The sequence below is a fragment of the Aegilops tauschii genome, chromosome 4, assembly GCF_002575655.3.
Source record: "Aegilops tauschii subsp. strangulata cultivar AL8/78 chromosome 4, Aet v6.0, whole genome shotgun sequence".
NCBI classification, from domain to species: Eukaryota; Viridiplantae; Streptophyta; class Magnoliopsida; order Poales; family Poaceae; genus Aegilops; species Aegilops tauschii.
In genome coordinates, this window is record NC_053038.3 from 333,701,750 (window position 1) to 333,723,345 (window position 21,596).

The 21,596-nt window shown below is 43.8% G+C and overlaps 1 protein-coding gene across 1 annotated transcript; it reads right to left on the minus strand.

Moving 5' to 3' along the window:
- Positions 1-221: 221 nt before the first annotated feature.
- On the minus strand, positions 222-14,406 carry LOC109785282 (uncharacterized). The gene is made up of 2 exons (XM_073497711.1): positions 13,567-14,406; positions 222-440 (listed from the first exon to the last, which is right to left on the minus strand). The coding sequence occupies exons 1-2, from the start codon at positions 14,404-14,406 to the stop codon at positions 222-224; spliced, it is 1,059 nt and encodes a 352-aa protein (XP_073353812.1).
- Positions 14,407-21,596: the final 7,190 nt, after the last annotated feature.

Consider the following 21,596-nt stretch of genomic DNA (forward strand, 5'->3'; position numbering starts at 1 on the left):
TTCCTTTTCTCTCCTTGTCCTCTTCGTCCGATCCGTCTCGCTTATCTGTAGAATCAGCTGAAAGGACTTTCCCGGTTATTGAACGAATGATGAATTGCTCGGTTATCTATTCATCATTTCTTCTCCACTGTCCCTTGGCATCTTCGTACAGTCCATCTCGCTTATCTGTAAAATCAACTGAGAGGACTTTGCGGTGATTGAGTGAATGATGAAATGTACAGTCATGAGTTCATCATTTCTTCTTTACTGAGCCGTCGAGTAGCACTGACTTGAAAATCACGGCCGCGGCTGGTCTTATTTATCTCCGGCGCGCAGATCCGCAGCCAACCATATGCCCGTGGGAGGACGGACAGAAGAGCGGATTTTCCATTCTCGCCCGAATTCCCGAAAAGGAATCCTAGAAAGCGAGGAGATATCCGGGTTTCTGCAGGCACCCTCCCCTGCAGAGAGCAGCTGCAGGATTAGATTACGAGGTATGTCTCTGGCTCTGGTGTGGGGGTCAGTCGGTCAGCTCTACCGTCGCCTTTGCTGGCCCCTAGAAAAAGCGGCTTATTACATCATGCTTGCTCCGGCCCTTTATTGCCACTGCTGCTATCTCCAAATCTCCCAGAAAGCACCCACCTCCCATGCATGTGAGGGGGGCGAAAGCCGGCTTTAGCATACGATGCTGATGCTCTCAGTCCCAGCCACTTTGGGCGTGTGCGCGCGCCATGTCCCTAGCTACTACTCACGTATCGGTATGGTGGTATCCGAGGCAATCGCCTGCTTCTCAGGGTTTCTCTTGGAGGTTAGGATTAAGGAGACAATTGGTCACACAGATGCTGCCGTGTGTTAGAAATATAGTACTATTTAGGTCTGAGTTAGAGATAACATCAACAAGTCTCCCTCCTTATTGTACACAATATACACCCCCATATCGATACAACACAACATCATCAGAAATATTTCATCATATAATTTGAGGACCGGACTAACTGTCGATCGTTATGTATATAGCGATAGATATGAACAATTCCCACATCGCGATGTCAAGCCGTCATGTGCTACAAACTTGGCGCACCACGACCCCGCACTACCACCACTCGAACCAAAAGCGCCGAGCAACCCCCCACGCCGCCCACACCACCACACCCTTCTTTGTCTCTTACCCCCGACGCAAGAAACGGTTTCTTCTCGGCTTCAGCGACCGCCAAAGTTCTCTTGTCTCTCAATCTAGAAGCCGCTTCACCACCATGATGGGTTTCTCTAAAGATCCCAAAAATCTCTCTTCTCTCCATCCTCTAAAGACCACAATTATGAGCACTGAATCAAAAAACTTACAAGGGGAGCATTTTTCTTGGGCGTAGAAATAATTCAAAAAAAATATTGTGTTCAAATGGGAGTTGTTGGTGGTATATGGACCGGTGGATATGCTCGATCTGCCCAGTTCTTAGGCGAGCTCTACAAAAAAATTCAAACAGTGACATGCCCTTTTTGTGATCGTGGCGATTTTAACTTAATCTGAGGGACGGTGGATAAGAGCAATCTTCGTATAAATAATCAAAGGAGTGTGGACATGTTTAATGATTGGGTTGCGGAACTCGAGCTAATCGAGCTCCATAGGATTGGCACTAGGTTAACCTGATCAAATAATCAGGACGACCCGGGGCGGGGCGTCCTAGATAGGGCGTTTGTGTCTACGAATTGGAAGAGCAAGTTCCCGAGGTGCTCTCTCATGGCGGAAATTCACCTAGGATCCGATCACTGTCCTCTAATCCTATGTTTTGGTGAAATATCGCGGCGAGCATCGAAAAGGTTCTTGTAAGTGCATCAAGTGCCCCCTTTGTTCAGCGTAGAGATGCATATGTTGCAACAGTATTACAGTCAAACCCTGTTAGTGCATCTAGTGCCCCTTAGTGATTTTGGTGTATTGAAGACTTGTAGGTTAAGGGACTAATGCGTCTGTGAGTGTATACAGGTCTATAAGTCTATGAGGAGTTTGATATTTACAGAGAAAATTGACCCCTAAAAATGAATGTCTTCAACTGAAGACTTTGTGAAAGTGCGTTATATCTACTAGAGGGGGGTGAATAGGCGATTTTTATGAATTCTTCACTGAAGAATTTCAGGGTGAGGAAATTCCTAAGTGAAGAACTACTTGCAGCGGAATAAGTACTCAAGAGTAAGCATAGCAGAACATAGGCATGGTCATCATGATGAAATAAAGACAAACACAGAGTACAGAAGCGTAAACACAGGATAGCACAGGATGAAGACAAACAGACTGAAGAAATTGAACTGAGGAAATTGAGAAAGTCTCAGTCAAATTCTTCAAACACAGATATGAACAAGCACACAGCACAGTTATGAGGAAATGAAAGAGTTGAGGAAATAGAACCAGTAAGCTTGGTGAAGACAGTGATTTGGTAGACCAGTTCCAACTCCTGTCTCAATTGTACATCTGGTTGGAGCGGCTAGGTATTTAAACCTGAGGACACACAGTCCTCACCGTATTCTTCTTGAGCTAAGGTCACACAGACCTCGCCCAATCACTCGTGGTAAGTCTTCAGGTGACTTCCGAACCTTCACAAACTCGGTCACTCGGCGATCCACAATTTCTCTTGGATGCTCTAGACCATGACGCCTAACCGTCTGGAAGAAGCACAGTCTTCAAAGGTAACAAGCGTCGGATCCACGCAGGATCAATCTCTCCAGTGATGCTCAATCACTTTGAGTTTGTAGGTGTTTGGGTTTGGGTTTTCCTCACTTGATGATTTTCGCTCAAAGTCCTCGGAGGATGAGATGCTCTCAAATGACAAGTGTCAGTTTCTCTCGGAGCAGCCAACCAGCTAGTGGTTGTAGGGGCGGCTATTTATAGCCTAGGGAGCAGCTCGACATGATAATACATAAATGCCCTTCAATGATATGACCGTTAGGTGGGTAGATATTTTGGGACAGCTGGCGCATATCACAGGAACGGTCGGAAATTTGAGTATCAAATTCCTCAGGGCCATCATGTTCCTCACTGTGTAGGCAATCCGCACTAGCGAATTCCTAACTCCTCAGTCAGAACAAATTCTGAGAGACCAGAAGAACTTCGTCTCTATCACTGGAGAATATGACTGAACTGTATGAGATTTCCAATGGCTTCACTCGAAGGGATTGGTAGGTGTAGGATTTTGAGTTGAGCATCACATGGAAATTTTTTCTTAGTATTTCCTCGACCCCCTTTAACAGTACGGTGTTTCCTATGACTCAAGAAAGAGAACATGAAACTACGAAAACAAAAGTCTTCACGCTTCATGTTCCTCGAATGAATACCAAGTCTTCAAGGTCACACCAATTTCTTCACTTTCAAAGTCTTCAGAAAGTCTTCAGAAATCCAAAGTCTTCAATCGAGGAACTTCATTTTAGGGGTCGACTTTCTCTGTAAATATCAAAATCCTCATAGACTTATAGACCTGTGTACACTCATAAACACATTAGTCCCTTAACCTATAAGTCTTCAATACACCAAAATCACTAAGGGGCACTAGATGCACTTACAATCTCCCCCTTTTTGGTGATTGATGACAATATAGGTTAAGTTTTCAACGGGGATAAACATATGAAGTGTAAATACTGATATTGAGGAATTTGATTGCAAGATATAGAAGAACTCCCCCTGAAGATGTGCATAGTGAGGAATTTGCTTTTGAAGCAATGCACACTTGAAGAGTAGAATCATGGAGAACTCCCCCTATATCTTGTAATTCATACACGCATTTGACATATAATATGAAGAATTTGAAATGCATGATGAAATATGGTGACTGATGTAATTCAGCATGCGTGCATTAACGTTAATGAGGAATAAGCATGCAGAAAATCACAGCAAAAGTATTAGGCCACCATAGAGTTTAAGTTTACAACTTGATCCAGCAAAGTCTTCAAAGAACGAGAGTTGCAACTTAGAAAAAAAACGCCCATATAAGATAGACCCGCTTGAAGACTAACTCAAATTTCTCCCCCTTTGTCATCGAATGACCAAAAGGATCAAAAAAGAGGACTAACGCCCCTGAAGAATATCAAGTTGATGAAGGAGCGCCAGCGTTGTTGGGGTCGTTTGTTGATGTAGGGCCTGCCGCAGTGTCGTCCAAGTCTTCATGCTCATCGGTGTCGCGCGATGAAGAATAGGAGCTGGCCACCAAGGAAGGAACCTTGACTTTCTTGTATTTCTTCGGTGGAGGTGCAGACCAGTCAAAATCTTCCTTGAGACCCATGTTCTTCAGATCTTCTTCACCATATACATGTGATAGAATGGCCCAGGTGCGACCGAAGACTTCATGGAGGTAGTAATAGTTTTTCTTCACTGCATTATGTGTAGCAGTCATGTTGTGAAGAATTGAACCAAACTGATGCTTAACCCATTTATGGTTTCGATACACCTTCTGGTGAAGACTTAGCAGAAGCTCACGGTCAGTCATCACACGGGGAGCAGTGGCTTGAGGATTTGGCTTGGATGCATGAGCTGCAGAATCATGAGTGGCAGAGTCATCATTGGTGGAATAAGATGCAGCTTTGCGAAACTGACCATCCAATGGACAAATACCTTCATCAATAATAGCTGGTGCCTTGCCCTTTTCATCAGCTGAGGAATAGGTCCGCTTGAGGACTTCAATCGGGGGCAAGTAGCTGAGGTGATTCTGAAAATCAGCCTTGTAGTTGAGTGAAGACCTTGTCCTGAGGAATCTCATAATCCAAGGTGCATAAGGCTTCAGCTCAAACGGAGAAAGTGAAACATTTGCCAGAGTCCTCATGAAGAAATCGTGATAATTGACAGGAATGCCATGAATGATGTTGAAAACCATATTCTTCATGATGCCGACAATTTCCTCATCAGATGAGTCATGGCCTTTGATTGGACTCATAGTCTTCGTCAGAATGCGATAGACTGTCCTTGGTACATACTGCAATTCCTTCACGAGGAATTTTTTCCTTGAGGCTTGACCAGGTTTCAATGGCTTCATCAGCACTTGCATATAGTGATCAGTAAGCTCAGGCTCTTGGTACATGCAACGAGCTCCTTCAGGTGGAGGACTGATGGGCAGGGCGTGAAGTAATTCAGAGGCCGGTGCTTTGTAGTGAGTGTTTTCGGTCATCCAGTCCAAAACCCAGGAGTTCACATCGTCAACATCTCCTGTGATGTGCAATGTTGCGTAGAATTGAAGAATGAGTTCTTCATTCCAATCAACTATGTTTGTGCAAAAGTTGAGGAGGCCTGTGTCATGAAGCACACTGAGGACAGGTGTGAAGCATGGCAGTGATTCCATGTCCACATGAGGAATATGCTCGTGGTCGAAGACTTTGTCCTTGTTGAAGAGCACTGAGGAATAGAAGTTGGCCTGGCTGGCGGTCCAGAAGCGCTTCCTTCTAAGACGAGCAGAATCATAGGGATTGTAGTCAGTGAAGAACACGTGCTCGCCGAAGAAATCATCAGCCTTGAATTTCTGCTTCTTTGAGAATGGATCCTTTGGCTTGGGCTGAGGAGTGTCAGTCAATTGCATTATCACCTCAGGAATCACAATCTCAAGTTCTTCAGGCTGAGGAATTTCAGCTTCTACTCCAGTAACAGCCTGGGTCTTCAATTCTTCATTTAAATTTTCTTCAGCACTAGTGGCTGGAATTTCTTCACGGATAGACGGTGTGGCATGTGGTTCATCAGATCCCATTTGAACTGTAGTTATTGGGGATTGAGGAATTTGTTGCAACGGTGTGAACAGTGGAGAGTTGGGGTGCTGACTTTCCCAAAAGTCATCATTCAGCACAGGTGTGGTATAGCCAATGTCCACATCCTCATCTTCCATTTCTTCGACGCCGGCCTCTTCAGCAGTAAACTGAGGCATAGGCAAGGAGACAACTGGTGTTGAAGGGATTTCATCCACTTCAATTTCTTCATCCATCTGCTCTGACGAAGCAGTAGAAGGATTTTCTTCATCATATCCGCTAGGGATCACATATTCTTCATCAAAAGGGATGATTTCCTTTGATGGCATGCTGGAAACAGGAACAACATCAATTGGATTTTCAAATGAGCTGATCAATTTCTTCATCTTCTTCGGAGCTGAAGAATCTGATGAAGCTGATGCTTTCCTTTTCCTCACTGCTGCACGCTCTGCAGCCTTAGTCTTCTTCACATCTGAAGCGGATGGAAGGATCAGAATTGGGGTAGGCGCAGGAGGAGCAGAGGAATGTGGTTGATTTTCTTCAGGCACAACCGATGGAGTTGCCCTGACCTCTTCATTTTCTTCAGGCGCACCACTAGTGGATGCCCTGGCAATTTCATCAGCGGCTGGAATGCAGTCATCAGCCCTGGAACTCACATTTTCTTCAGCAGCCTGAATGTCATCCGCGGTGCTGGCATGTTCTTCAGTCGGCCGAGCAGATGCTTCAGCCTGAGGAATTTCTTGTTGCGATAGGGCTGCAACATTTGACGTGAACTTTTCAGTTATCTTGACAAATCTGACTTCGGCTCCAAGCCAGTCAGCATAGTAACGATCAAATTCATCACTCAGTTGCTTGATCTCAGCTTGTAAGGCAACGAGTTGTTCAGGGGAAAGCTTCAGGACATTTTGCTTCAGAAAGCGTTCTTTCTTGTACTGCGCTTTCTTTACTCTTCTTCCTTGTTCAAATTTCCACTTTTCTTCTTCAATGAAGGCAGTCAAAACATGACTTTGACCAGGAGTGAGGTTCATCTCTGGCAAGGGCGTGTTGGGATCCTTGTGCCATAAGTCAATGAAGTCTAGGATCAGCTTTGGATCCAAAAGTAACGACACATTGCTGCCTTTGGCTCTAGTGCCCTTGACTTGTCTGTCTCTGATGATTTCAGCTAGTTCATCATCATCAGCTTCGTCTTCATCAGACGACACTTGGAAGGCGACCTGCTTCTTGTGAGGACTTGGGCGAGAACCTCGTCCAGCAGTGGCCTTTGTCTTCAGCAGAGAGGGGCCAGTTGAAGAATTTGGTGCAGCTGAAGAACTAGCAGAAGCTCCTGAGGCAATAGAGATGCCTGTCGTCCTTTGGCACGTGGCAAGATGCACAAGTGCTGAGGATTTTGTCGGAGCAGCTGAGGACTTTGGCGGAGGAGCTGAGGACTTTGGAGGAGCAGGAGGAGCTTGAGGAGTTGGCAGTGAGGGCTTTGAGGATTCTGGCCTTGAGGGCATAGCTGAGGAACTCGGCCGTGAGGGCAATGAAGAGGAAGCACTCGGCTTATGTGCAGGCTTCTTTGCCATGGATTTCTTCAGCTTGCTAGCAGAGGCCTTAGTAGAGGCAGCAACAGCAGCAGAGTCCTCGTTGAATTTCCTCATTGCTTCTCTGGCTTGTCTAGCCAGCTTGGCTTGGCGCTTGGCCCATTCATCAGGATAATCCTCACCACGCTTGAGGCTAGTGGGATCTGCTTCTTGGCCAGGTGCCAATGGAGGTCTTGGGCATGGAGGGTTGAGTGCGAATTTCTTCATGTACTTGGGAGTTACATACCTGTACTCCCTCCACTCTCTTGCCCATCTCCTCTCTATCCTCTGTATGCGCACCTTGCGCTGATTTTTGTCCTCTTTTCCAAACTTGGCCTCATCAGGAGTGCAATAGTCTTTGTATATGTCATCAGGGATCTCAAAGGCAGTATTGATTTCAGGCCTTTTTCCTCCTTTCTGTGGCTTCTTACCGTCAGCCATTTTCTTCAATTGAGGAATTTGAACAATTGAATTCTCTGAAGAAGTATGCAACTTTTCTTCGAGGAACGCTGCAAATGAGTTAAGTTGATGAGAACCTAGTGATTCAGCAGCGGACATGAGTACCTGTGAACAGAGTATAGTTGCGAGGAATTTGGAGAGGTCATATGCGTTCTCAGAAGGTTTTTCAAAAAGAACAAGTTTGAGGAATTTGACCAGATGAGTCTTGAAGAATTTCACTAAGCTTTCTTTGTCTTAGGTTCCAGAGTTGTATAGATCGAAGATCCACACAAATGAGGAATCTTGAAGAAAAACGTAGCTTAGAGAAATGTATCAAGAATAGATAACATGTGAGGTGTTTAGTGTGTGAAGATTTGAAGAAAAACACATTTGAAGATTTTGTAGAAATCATTTGAATCAAAGAGGGAAGTAAAAGTAACTTTTAATTACCCTGGACGAAGAACACGATGAACTGGGAAGTGGAGATGTGAAGTTCGTCAGTGCAGATCTTCCACGCCCTAACTTGGCGGAGGAAGACAGGTACAACGGCGGCGGAGTGAAGAAATCCGCAGCCGGCGCGAGTACGACGGCGACGAGGTCGAGGCAGTGAAGCTCTTCCTCACCGACGACGATGAAGTAGCGGCGGCGCTAGGGTTTGAGAAGCTCGAGCTGAGAGAGGTCGAGCGGAGTAAAGGAAGTGAGGAAGGGGAGGGGAGTATTTATAGCCACGGTGAAAAACTGTTCGCCCGAAGAATTTGGACGAACGTGCCCCTGACCCTTCTCATTCGCTTGACATGTGTCACCCACATACTGAGAAGTGGAGATCGTGTGAGATCGTGGGTGAATAGATAAGTGTTATCGTGGAATGCGGAACGGTTTGAGCGGCAAGGCCGAAAGTTTGGATAAGATAAGTTTTAACGTTCCGTTCGCAAATTCTTCAGCTGACAAGGACACAGTGAAGATTTTGAACGAGTTTCAAATAGGACGCACATGAAGAATTGGTGAATAGATTCGGTTGAGTTTAGCATAGAGGGGGTAGGGTCCGATCACATTCACTTAGCAGAAAAACAACAACTTGAAGAAATAGCAATAAGTGAATGCTGTAGAGGACATAAACTGATGATTTCAGACACCGCGTACAATTGTCGTAGGGTTCTGAGAATCAAATTCTTCGTTAATTTCTTCACACTTAGAGTGTTATTCTTCATTGATTGAAGAAAAACGTTTCTTCGTGTGTTGCACATCAAAGTCATCAATTTTGCATAAGTGTTAGGATGAGTGTCCTTTTCAAAGAACATTTGAAGATTTTAAGATATTTAGCTCACACCGCAACTTGCTAAATCTCTTCTCATCCAAGGGCTTTGTGAAGATATCGGCTAGCTGTTCTTCAGTCTTCACATGCTCAATAGAAATGTCGCCCTTCAACACATGATCATGAAGAAAATGATGATGGATCTGAATGTGCTTTGTCTTCGAGTGATGAACTGGGTTGTGAGCAATCTTGATGGCACTCTCATTGTCATAGAAGAGAGGCACATTCTTCACGTTGACGCCGTAGTCCTTGAGAGTTTGCTTCATCCACAGCAATTGAGCACAGCAAGAACCAGCAGCAATGTACTCAGCTTCAGCAGTAGACAGTGATACGCAGTTCTGTTTCTTCGAGGACCAACAAACCAAAGATCGTCCGAGGAAATGACATGTACCAGATGTTGACTTGTGGTCCACACGATCACCAGCATAGTCAGAGTCAGAATATCCAATGAGATCAAAAGCCGAGCCCTTGGGGTACCATAATCCAAGTGTTGGTGTGTGAGCTAGATATCGAAGAATATGCTTCACAGCCTTCTGGTGTGATTCCTTCGGTGTAGCTTGAAATCGGGCACACATGCAAACACTAAGCATTATATCTGGCCTAGATGCACAGAAGTACAATAAAGAACCAATCATGGAGCGGTATACCTTATGATCGAAGTCAATACCATTTTCATCAGTGCACAGATGGCCATTTGTGGGCATAGGAATTTTGACACCTTTGCAATCTTGCATGCCGAATTTCCTCAGTACATCCTTGAGGTATTTCTCCTGAGATATGAATATGCCATTGCGCTGTTGACGAATTTGAAGACCTAAGAAGAATTTTAACTCTCCCATCATAGACATTTGATATTCTTCACTCATCATATAGGAAAATTCATCACTATAACGTTGGTCAGTACAACCAAAGATAATATCATCAACATATATTTGGCACACAAACAATTCACCATCATAAGATTTAGTGAAAAGAGTAGGGTCGAGTGAACCGGGTTTGAAGCCTTTCTTCATGAGGAATTCCTTCAAAGTATCATACCACGCCCGAGGGGCCTGCTTGAGGCCATAGAGGGCCTTATTGAGTCTAAAGACTTTGTCAGGATTCTTTGGATCTTCAAAACCTGGGGGTTGAGCAACATATACTTCTTCCTCAAGCTTACCATTGAGGAATGCACTTTTCACATCCATTTGATATAAAGTGATATCATGATGGTTAGCATAAGCAAGTAATATGCGAATAGCCTCAAGTCTAGCAACAGGTGCAAAAGTTTCATCGAAATCAATTCCTTCAACCTGTGTGTAGCCTTGAGCTACTAGCCGTGCCTTATTCCTCACCACAAGGCCATTTTCATCTTGCTTGTTGCGGTAGATCCACTTTGTGCCAATGATATTGTGCTTGTGAGGATCTGGACGTTTGACCAGTTCCCAGATGTTGTTGAGCTCGAATTGATGTAATTCTTCTTGCATGGCCTGAATCCACTCAGGCTCTAGAAATGCTTCATCTACCTTAGTGGGCTCTGTGATAGAGACAAAAGCATAGTGCCCAGAAAAGTTAGATAAATGTGAAGCTTTTGAGCGTGTGAGAGGACCTGGTGCTTCAATGTCATCGATGATCTTTTCAACTTGCACTTCTTTTGCAACGCGAGGATGAGCTGGTTGTCGTCGAGGAATTTGATCAGCATTTTCTTCAGGTGCATTAGCTCGACGTTCTTCACGTTCTGGAATGAATTCTTCAGCAGATTCTTCGATAGGAATGACATCCTCAGTAGCCTTGAACTTGATAGTTTCCTCAGGTGCTGGTTCTTCTATCACAGAAGGTAGGTGCTCTCTTTGCGAGCCATTAGTTTCATCGAACCGCACATCTACAGTTTCAACAACCTTGTGAAGAATGTTGTTGAAGACTCTGTAGGTGTGCGAGTCCTTTTCGTAACCAAGCATAAAACCTTCATGTGCTTTCGGTGCAAATTTTGAGTTGTGATGAGGATCTCTAATCCAACATTTAGCACCGAAGACTTTGAAATAACTCACATTGGGTTTCTTGTCAGTGAGGAGTTCATAGGCAGTCTTCTTGAAGAATTTGTGAAGATATACTTTGTTGATGATGTGGCACGCAGTATCAATTGCATCAATCCAGAAACGACGAGGCGTTTTGTATTCATCAAGCATAGTGCGAGCCATCTCAGCAAGAGTCTTGTTCTTGCGCTCCACGACGCCATTCTGCTGAGGAGTATAAGGAGCAGATAACTCATGAGTAATACCAAGTTCATCAAGATAGTCATCAAGACCAGAATTCTTGAACTCAGTTCCATTGTCACTTCTGATCTGCTTGATCTTCACACTAAAGTTGGTTGAAGCCCTCGAGGAAAATCGTTTGAAGACTTCCTGCACTTCATGTTTGTAAGTGACAATGTGTACCCATGTGTATCGAGAGTAATCATCAACAATAACAAAGCCATATTGAGATGCATCATTTGAAACTGCAGAATAATGGTTAGGACCAAAGAGATCCATATGAAGCAATTCAAATGGTCGAGTAGTGGTCATGATAGTCTTCGCGGGATGCTTAGCCTTTGTCATCTTCCCAGCTTCACAGGCTCCGCATAAGTGATCCTTGAGGAATTTGACATTCTCAATGCCAATGACATGCTTCTTCTTCGCAAGCGTGTGCAAATTCCTCATGCCTGCATGACCAAGTCGTCGATGCCAGAGCCAGCCTTCTGAAGCTTTTGCAAGTAGGCACACGGCTGGTTGCGGTCCTGTAGAGAAATAAACAATATACAAGTCTCCTCTCCTAAAGCCTTCGAAGACTTTGGAATTGTCAGCTTCCATAACCACAACACAATGATACTTGCCAAAGACAACAACCATATCAAGATCACAAAGCATTAAGACAGACATGAGGTTGTATCCTAAGGACTCGACAAGCATGACTTTGTCCATGTGTCGATCCTTTGTGATCGCAACCTTACCTAGACCCAATACCTGACTTTTGCCTTTGTCAGCGAAGATGATATGCTTCAGATGTGATGGTGATAAGGGAGCATCCATCAATAGATTCTTGTCACCAGTCATGTGATTTGTACATCCACTATCGAGGACCCACTCAGTGGCTTTGGGTTGATCATCCTGCAGATGAATTAGTGCAGCTTACGAACTCATATACTTCATCAGTGAAGAATATGACATCAATTCATCAGATCAATTTCATCAAGTAATAGAACAGATAAAGCAGTATGAGGACGTGAGAAATGAAAGTTCATTTCTTCATGATTAGCCTGCGTCCTTTCAGGCAATTTTTCAGGTATCCAGCAAATTCTTCAGACGTTCACGCACGTCTGGAGACCTGACCTTGCAGAAGAGATTAGTTCTTTTTCTTCACCACCCACATCTGAAGGGGTGGCAAAGAGTTCATCACTCTGCGAGCTCCATACGAGAAAGGTGGCATAGAAACCAATCCATTTCGTTTCACATAAGAGGAGTTAGGGTAAGCATATGAATAAGCAGAGAAATTCTTCGAGGACTTATGAACATAATGATTAGAAGAATAATGCTCATATTCATAGCCCTTAGCTCTTCCCTGTGAAACAGAGTTGTTAGCACGATGATATTCATATGAGGACTTTGATCCTTTTGAGGAATTTGATCCACGTGAGGAATTCGATCCGTATGAGGACTTGGATCCATATGAAGAATTTGGTCCATATGAAGAATTTGATCTGGGGTTCCTATTCTTCACAGGTGGTGTCATGAGAACATTCACCTGAAGACTTTCAAGGCACTTTTTGGGAACCCAGATTTTCTTCATAGGAGAACCATTCCTGCAGTTAGTGCCAACATATCTAGCAAATACTTCACCATTCTGATTTTTAAACAGTTTATAGTTGGAGTCAAATGACTCATCAGAAGAATGAGAAGATTCACATGTAAAGCCAGATATAGATGGATCAACTGGAGGTCCCTTTGCAGCAACCCATGAGGTTTTGGGGTACTGCTCAGGCTTCCAATATGTACCATCAGCATTGAGTTTCCTTTCAAAGGCAATACCCTCTTTCCTAGGGTTCCTGTTGAGGATCTGCTTTTTAAGCACATCACAAAGAGCCTGATGCCATTTGAGGCTTTTGTACATGCTTGTCATGTACAATTCCTTCAGCCCTGCATCGTCAGTGATACTAGCAATGTCCTCAGATGAGGAATTAGTGATAGCAGAGGCAGGTGAAGAATTTGTAACATTAGAAGCATTTGAACATTCAGGTGAAGAATTAGCAGATTCACCTTCAATGCACTTCAAACATGGAGGGACAAATTCTTCCTGAGAAGCGCTGATTTGTTGAGCAAGTAATGAATCACGCTCCTTCTGAAGATCTTCATAACTCACTTTTAGCTTTTCAAGATCTTGCTTTCTTTGAAGAAATTCATAAGAAAGCTTCTCATGATCAGATAAGAGAGTGTTATGATGACCTTGAAGGTTGTCAAACCTAGTCTGAGGTCTCTGAAGATTTTCAGCCAAGGTTTTAGTGCGATCCATTTCTTCACCCAACATATCATCACTTTTGTCTAGCATGTTTTGAACCTTTTCAAAAGCCCTTTGTTGTTTCACAGCAATCTTTGCAAGTTTAGAATAGCTGGGCTTGAGGTTTTCATCAGATTCATTCTCACTTGATTCAGAGGAGGTATATTTGAGTACCTTGGCACCCTTTGCCATGAAGCAATAGGTGGGAGTGTAGTCATCATTGCCTTCATCAACCTTGTTGGTCAGGTCATTTTCTTCAGAGTTGAAGATAGACTTGCTCACGAATGCAGTAGCGAGAGCTAGGCTCGCCACACCAGATTCGGACTCCTCAGACGCCTCCTCTTCCTCATTTTCTTCAGATTCAGCCTCAGAGCCCAGTTCCTTGCCAATGAATGCCCGAGCCTTCTTGGAGCTGCTCTTCTTGTGAGATGAAGACTTTGAGGATTTTGATGATGAAGACTTTGATGATTTCTTCTTTTTCTTCGCATCATCAGAACTGTAATCCTTGTATTTCTTCTTCTTTGATTCCTTTTCCCACTGAGGACAATCTTGTATGTAGTGTCCAGGTTTCTTGCATTTGTGACAAAGCCTTTTCTTGTAGTCACTGGACGAGGAATCATTGCTCCTTGAGGATCTTCCAAAGCGACCACGTCTTGAGAACTTCTGGAATTTCTTCACGAGCAGTGCTAGTTCATGGCTCAGTTCTTCAGGATCACCAAGGCTGCTGCCAGAGTCTTCATCTTTAGACTTAGAAACTACCTTGGCCTTCAGTGCACGTGATCTGCCATAGCTCGAACCGTAGAGATCTCTCTTTTCAGCAAGCTGGAACTCATGAGTATTTAGCCTCTCGAGGATATCAGCGGGATCAAGTGACTTGTAATCAGCACGTTCTTGTATCATCAATGCCAGAGTATCAAATGAGGAATCAAGCGATCTCAACAATTTCTTCACCACCTCATGGTCGGTGATGTCAGTGGCACCAAGCGCAAGCTCATTTGAGATGTCAGTGAGGCGATTGAAGGTTTGTTGAACATTTTCTTTGTCGAGTCTTTTGAAGCGGTTGAAGAGATTGCGAAGAACATCAACTCGAGAGTCACGCTGAGTTGAGACTCCTTCATTCACTTTGGACAGCCTATTCCAGATAAGCTTAGCAGTTTCCAAAGCACTCACTCTTCCATACTGTCCTTTGCTCAGATGGCCACATATGATATTCTTCGCTTGAGAATCGAGTTGCTTGAATCTCTTCACATCAGCAGCATTCAGAGAAGGTGTGACTTAGGGAACACCATTTTCCACAACATACCAGAGATCGTTATCAATTGCCTTAAGATGCATTCGCATCTTATTCTTCCAGTAGGGGTAGTCCGTCCCATCGAAGGTAGGACACCCAGCAGAGACCTTGATCATACCTGCGGTCGACATAACTAAAACTCCAGGCGGTTAAACCAAAATCACACAGAACAAGGGAGTACCTTGCTCTGATACCAATTGAAAGTGCGTTATATCGACTAGAGGGGGGTGAATAGGCGATTTTTATGAATTCTTCACTGAGGAATTTCAGGGTGAGGAAATTCCTAAGTGAAGAACTACCTGCAGCAGAATAAGTACTCAAGAGTAAGCATAGCAGAAGATAGCCATGGTCATCATGATGAAATAAAGACAAACACAGAGTATAGAAAGCGTAAACACAGGATAGCACAGGATGAAGACAAACAGACTGAAGAAATTGAACTGAGGAAATTGAGAAAGTCTTCAGTCAAATTCTTCAAACACAGATATGAACAAGCACACAACACAGTTATGAGGAAATGAAAGAGTTGAGGAAATAGAACCAGTAAGCTTGGTGAAGACAATGATTTGGCAGACCAGTTCCAACTGCTGTCTCAGTTGTACATCTGGTTGGAGCGGCTAGGTATTTAAACCTGAGGACACACAGTCCCGGACACACAGTCCTCACTGTATTCTCCTTGAGCTAAGGTCACACAGACCTCGCTCAATCACTCGTGGTAAGTCTTCAGGTGACTTCCGAACCTTCACAAACTCGGTCACTCGGCGATCCACAATTCCTCTTGGATGCTCTAGACCATTACGCCTAACCGTCTGGAAGAAGCACAGTCTTCAAAGGTAACAAGTGTCGGATCCACGCAGGATCAATCTCTTCAGTGATGCTCAATCACTTTGGGTTTGTAGGTGTTTGGGTTTGGGTTTTTCCTCACTTGATGATTTTCGCTCAAAGTCCTCGGAGGATGGGATGCTCTCAAATGACAAGTGTCAGTTTCTCTCGGAGCAGCCAACCAGCTAGTGGTTGTAGGGGGCGGCTATTTATAGCCTAGGGAGCAGCCCGACATGATAAGACATAAATGCCCTTCAATGATATGACCGTTAGGTGGGTAGATATTTTGGGACAGCTGGCGCATAGCACAGCAACGGTCGGAAATTTGAGTATCAAATTCCTCAGGGCCATCATGTTCCTCACTGTGTAGGCAATCCGCACTGGCGAATTCCTAACTCCTCAGTCAGAACAAATTCCTCAGAGACCAGAAGAACTTTGTCTCTGTCACTGAAGAATATGACTGAACTGTATGAGATTTCCAATGGCTTCACCCGAAGGGATTGGTAGGTGTAGGATTTTGAGTTGAGCATCACATGGAAATTTTTCCTTAGTATTTCCTCGACCCCCTTTAACAGTACGGTGTTTCCTATGACTCAAGAAAGAGAAAATGAAACTACGAAAACAAAAGTCTTCACGCTTCATGTTCCTCGAATGAATACTAAGTCTTCAAGGTCACACCAATTTCTTCACTTTCAAAGTCTTCAGAAAGTCTTCAGAAATCCAATGTCTTCAATCGAAGAACTTCATTTTTAGGGGTCGACTTTCTCTGTAAATATCAAACTCCTCATAGACTTATAGACCTGTGTACTCTCATAAACACATTAGTCCCTTAACTTATCAGTCTTCAATACACCAAAATCACTAAGGGGCACTAGATGCACTTACACTTTGGATTCCTGAAGACTTTCTGAAGACTTTGAAAGTGAAGAAAATGGTGTGACCGTGAAGGCTTGGATTTCATGCGAGGAACATGAAGTGTGAAGACTTTTGTTTTCGTAGTTTCATTTTCTCTTTCTTGAGTCATAGGAAACACCGTACTGTTAAAGGGGGTCGAGGAAAAACTAAGGAAAAGTTTCCAAGTGATGCTCATCTCAAATCCTACACCTACCAATCCCTTCGAGTGAAGCCATTGGAAATCTCATGCAGTTCAGTCAATTTCTTCAGTGACAGAGACGAAGTTCTTCTGGTCTCTGAGGAATTTGTTTTGACGGAGGAGTTAGGAATTCGCCAGTGCGGATTGCCTACAAGTGAGGAACATGATAGCCCTGAGGAATTTGATACTCAAATTTCCGACTGTTGCTGTGCTATGCGCCAGCTGTCCCAAAATATCTACCCACCTAACGGTTATATCATTGAAGGGCATTTATGTCTTATAATGTCGGGCTGCTCCCTAGACTATAAATAGCCGCCCCCTACAACGACTAGTTGGTTGGCTGCTCCGAGAGAAACTGACACTTGTCATTGAGAGCATCCCATCCTCCGAGGACTTTGAGCGAAAATCATCAAGTGAGGAAAACCCAAACCCAAACACCTACAAACCCAAAGTGATTGAGCATCACTGAAGAGATTGATCTTGCGTGGATCCGACGCTTGTTACCTTTGAAGACTGTGCATCTTCCAGACGGTTAGGCGTCAAGGTCTAGAGCATCCAAGAGGAAATTGTGGATCGCCGAGTGACCGAGTTTGTGAAGGTTTGGAAATCACCTGAAGACTTACCACGAGTGATTGGGCGAGGTCTGTGTGACCTTAGCTCAAGGAGAATAAGGTGAGGACTGTGTGTCCTCAGATTTAACTACCTAGCCGCTCCAACCAGACGTACAATTGTCACAGCAGTTGGAACTGGTCTACCAAATCACTGTCTTCACCAAGCCTACTGGTTCTATTTCCTCAACCCTTCCATTTCCTCCTTACTGTGTTGTGTGCTTGTTCATATCTGTTTGAAGATTTTGACTGAAGACTTTCTTAATTTCCTCGGTCCAATTTCTTCAGTCTGTTTGTCTTTATCCTGTTTATCCCGTGCTTACGCTTTCTGTACTCTATGTTTATTTTCATTTCATCATGATGTCTATGCTTATGTTATGGTATGGCTGCATCTGAGTACTTATTCCACTGCAAGTAGTTCTTTGCTAAGGAATTTCCTCACCCTGAAATTCCTCAGTGAAGAATTCATAAAAATCGCCTATTCACCCCCCTCTAGTCGACTTAACGCACTTTCAATTGGTATCAGAGCAAGGTACTCCCTTGTTCTGTGTGATTTTGGTTTAACCGCCTGGAGTTTTAGTTATGTCGACCGCAGGTACGATCAAGGTCTCTGCTGGGTGTCCTACCTTCGATGGGACAGATTATCCCTACTGGAAGAATAAGATGCGAATGCATCTTGAGGCAATTGATAACGATCTCTGGTATGTTGTGGAGAATGGTGTCCCCTCTGTGAGTCCTACCATCAACGCTGCTGACGTGAAGAGATTCAACCAACTCGACTCTCAAGCGAAGAGCATCATATGTGGCTATCTGAGCAAAGGGCAGTATGGTAGAGTGAGTGCTTTGGAAACTGCTAACCTTATCTGGGATAGACTGTCCAAGGTCAATGAAGGAGTCTCAACACAACGTGACTCTCGAGTTGACGTTCTTCGCAATCTCTTCAACCGCTTCAAAAGACTCGACAATGAAAATGTTTAGCAAACCTTCGATCGCCTCACTGACATCTCAAATGAGGTTCAAGCACTTGGTGCCACTGACATCACCGACCATGAGGTGGTGAAGAAATTGCTAAGATCGCTTGATTCCTCATTTGATACTCTGGCATTGATGATACAGAACGTGGAGATTACAAGTCACTTGATCCCGCTGATATCCTAGAGAGGCTAAACACTCATGTGTTTCAGCTTGCTGAAAAGAGAGATCTCTATGGACTGAGCTATGGCAGATCATGCGCTCTGAAGGCCAAGGCAGTGTCTGAATCTGAAGGTGAAGATTCTGGTAGCAACCTTGGTGATCCTGAAGAACTGAGCCAGGAGCTAGCAATGCTCATGAAGAAATGCCAGAAGTTCTCAAGACGTGGTCGCTTCGAAAAATCCTCAAGAAGTGATGATTCCTCATCCCGTGACTATAAGAAGAGACTGTGCCACAAGTGCAAGAAACCTGGTCACTACATTCAAGACTGTCCTCAGTGGGAAAAGGAATCAAAGAAGAAGAAATACAAGGATTACAGTTCTGATGATTCAAAGAAGAAGAAGAAAGCTTCAAAATCTTCATCAAAATCCTCGAAGTCTTCATCTCACAAGAAGAGCAGCTCCAAGAAGGCTCGGGCATTCATTGGCAAGGAAATGGACTCTGGGACTGAGTTTGAGGAACATGAGGAGGAGGAGGCATCTGAGGAGTCAGAATCTGGTGTGGCGAGCCTAGCCCTCGCTACTGCGTTCGTGAGTAAGTCCACCTTCAACACTAGTGAAAATGGCTTCCACAACAAGGCTGGTGACAACGATGATGACTACGCTCCCACCTATTGCTTCATGGCAAAGGGTGCCAAGGTACTCAAATATCCCTCCTCTGAATCAAGTGAGGATGAATCTGATGAAAACCTCAAGCCTAGCTACTCTAAACTTGCTAAGATTGCTGTGAAACAACAAAAGGCTTTTGATAAGGTTCAAAATATGTTAGATAAAAGTGATGATATGTTGGGTGAAGAAATGGATCGCACTAAAACTTTGACTGAAAATCTTCAGAGACTTCAGTCTAAGTTTGAAAACCTTCAAAGTCATCATAACACTCTCTTATCTAATCATGAGAAGCTTTCTTATGAATTTTTTCAAAGAAAGCAAGATCTTGAGAAGCTAAGGGTGAGTTATGAAGATCTTCAGAAGGAGCGTGATTCATTACTTGCTCAACAAATCAGTGCTGGTCAGGAAGAATTTATTGCTCCATGTTTGAAGTGCATTGAACGTAACTGCTAATTCTTCACCTCAATGTTCAAATGCTTCTACTGCTACAAATTCTTCACCTGTCTCTGCTATCACTAATTCCTCATCTGAGGATATTGCTAGTATCACTGACAATGCAGGGCTGAAGGAATTGTATATGACAGACATGTACAAAAGCCTCAAAGGGCATCAGGCTCTTTGTGATGTGCTTAAAAAGCAGATCCTCAACAGGAACCCTAGGAAAGAGGGTATTGCCTTTGAGAGGAAACTCAATGCCGATGGAACATACTGGAAGCCTGAGCAGTACCCCAAAACCTCATGGGTTGCTGCAACGGGACCTCCAGTAGATCCATCTACTTTATCTGGCTTTACATGTGAATCTCCTCATTTTTCTGATGAGTCATTTGACTCCAACTATAAGCTGTTCAAAAATCAGAATGGTGAAGTAGTTGTTAGATATGTTGGCACTAACTGCAGGAACGACCCTCCTATGAAGAAAATCTGGGTTCCCAAAAGGTGCCTTGAAAGTCTTCAGGTGAATGTCATCGTGACACCACCTGTGAAAAATAGGAACCCAGATCAAATTCTTCATATGGACCAAATTCTTCATATGGATCCAAGTCGTCATACGGACCAAATTCCTCACGTGGATCAAATTCCTCAAAAGGATCAAAGTCCTCATATGAACATCATCGTGCTAACACTTCTGTTTCGCAGGGAAGATCTAAGGGCTATGAATATGAGCATTATTATTCTAACCATTATGTTCATAAGTCCTCGAAGAATTTCTCTGCTTATTCATATGCTTACCCTAACTCCTCTTATGTGAAAAGAAGTGGACTGGCTTCTATGCCACCGTTCTCTTATGGAGCTCGCAGAATGATGAACTCTTTGCCACCCCTTCAGATGTGGGTGGTGAAGAAAAAGAACTAATCTCTTATGCAGGGTCAGGTCTCCAGACGTACTTAAACGTCTGAAGAATTTGCTGGAGACCTGAAAATGCTTGAAAGGACGCAAGCTAATCATGAAGAAATGAACTTTCATTTCTCACGTCCTCATATTGCTATATCTGTCTTATTGCTTGATGAAATTGATCTGATGAATTTGATGTCATATTCTTCACTGATGAAGTATATGAGTTCGTAAGCTGCACTAATTCATCTGCAGGATGATCAACCCAAAGCCACTGAATGGGTCCTCGATAGTGGATGTACAAATCACATGACTGGTGACAAGAATCTAATGATGGACGCTCCCTTGTATCCATCGCATCTGAAGCATATCACCTACGCCGACAAAGGCAAAAGCAAGGTATTGGGTCTAGGTAAGGTTGCGATCTCAAAGGATCGACACATGGACAAAGTCATGCTTGTCGAGTCCTTAGGATTCAACCTCATCTCAGTCTCAATGCTTTGTGATCTTGATATGGTTGTTATCTTTGGCAAGTATCATTGTGTTGTGATCATGGAAGCTGACCATTCCAAAGTCTTCGAAGGCTTTAGGAGAGGAGATCTGTATATTGTTGATTTCTCTACAGGACCACAACCAGCTATATGTCTACTTGCAAAAGCTTTAGAAGGCTGGCTATGGCATCGACGACTTGGTCATGCTGGCATGAGGAACTTGCACATGCTCGCGAAGAAGAAGCATGTCATTGGCATTGAGAATGTCAAATTCCTCAAGGATCACTTGCGCGGAGCCTGTGAAGCTGGAAAGATGACCAAGGCCAAGCATCCAGCAAAGACTATCATGACTACCACTCAACCGTTTGAATTGCTTCACATGGATCTCTTTGGTCCTAATCATTATTCTGCATTCACTAATGAAGCATCTCTATATGGCTTTGTTATTGTTGATGATTACTCTCGTTACACATGGCTACATATCGTCACTTACAAACGTGAAGTGCAGGAAGTCTTCAAACGATTTTCCTCGAGGGCTTCAACCAACTTTGGTGTGAAGATCAAGTACATCAGAAGTGACAATGGAACTGAGTTCAAGAATACTGGTCTTGATGACTATCTTGATGAACTTGGTATTACTCATGAGTTATCTGC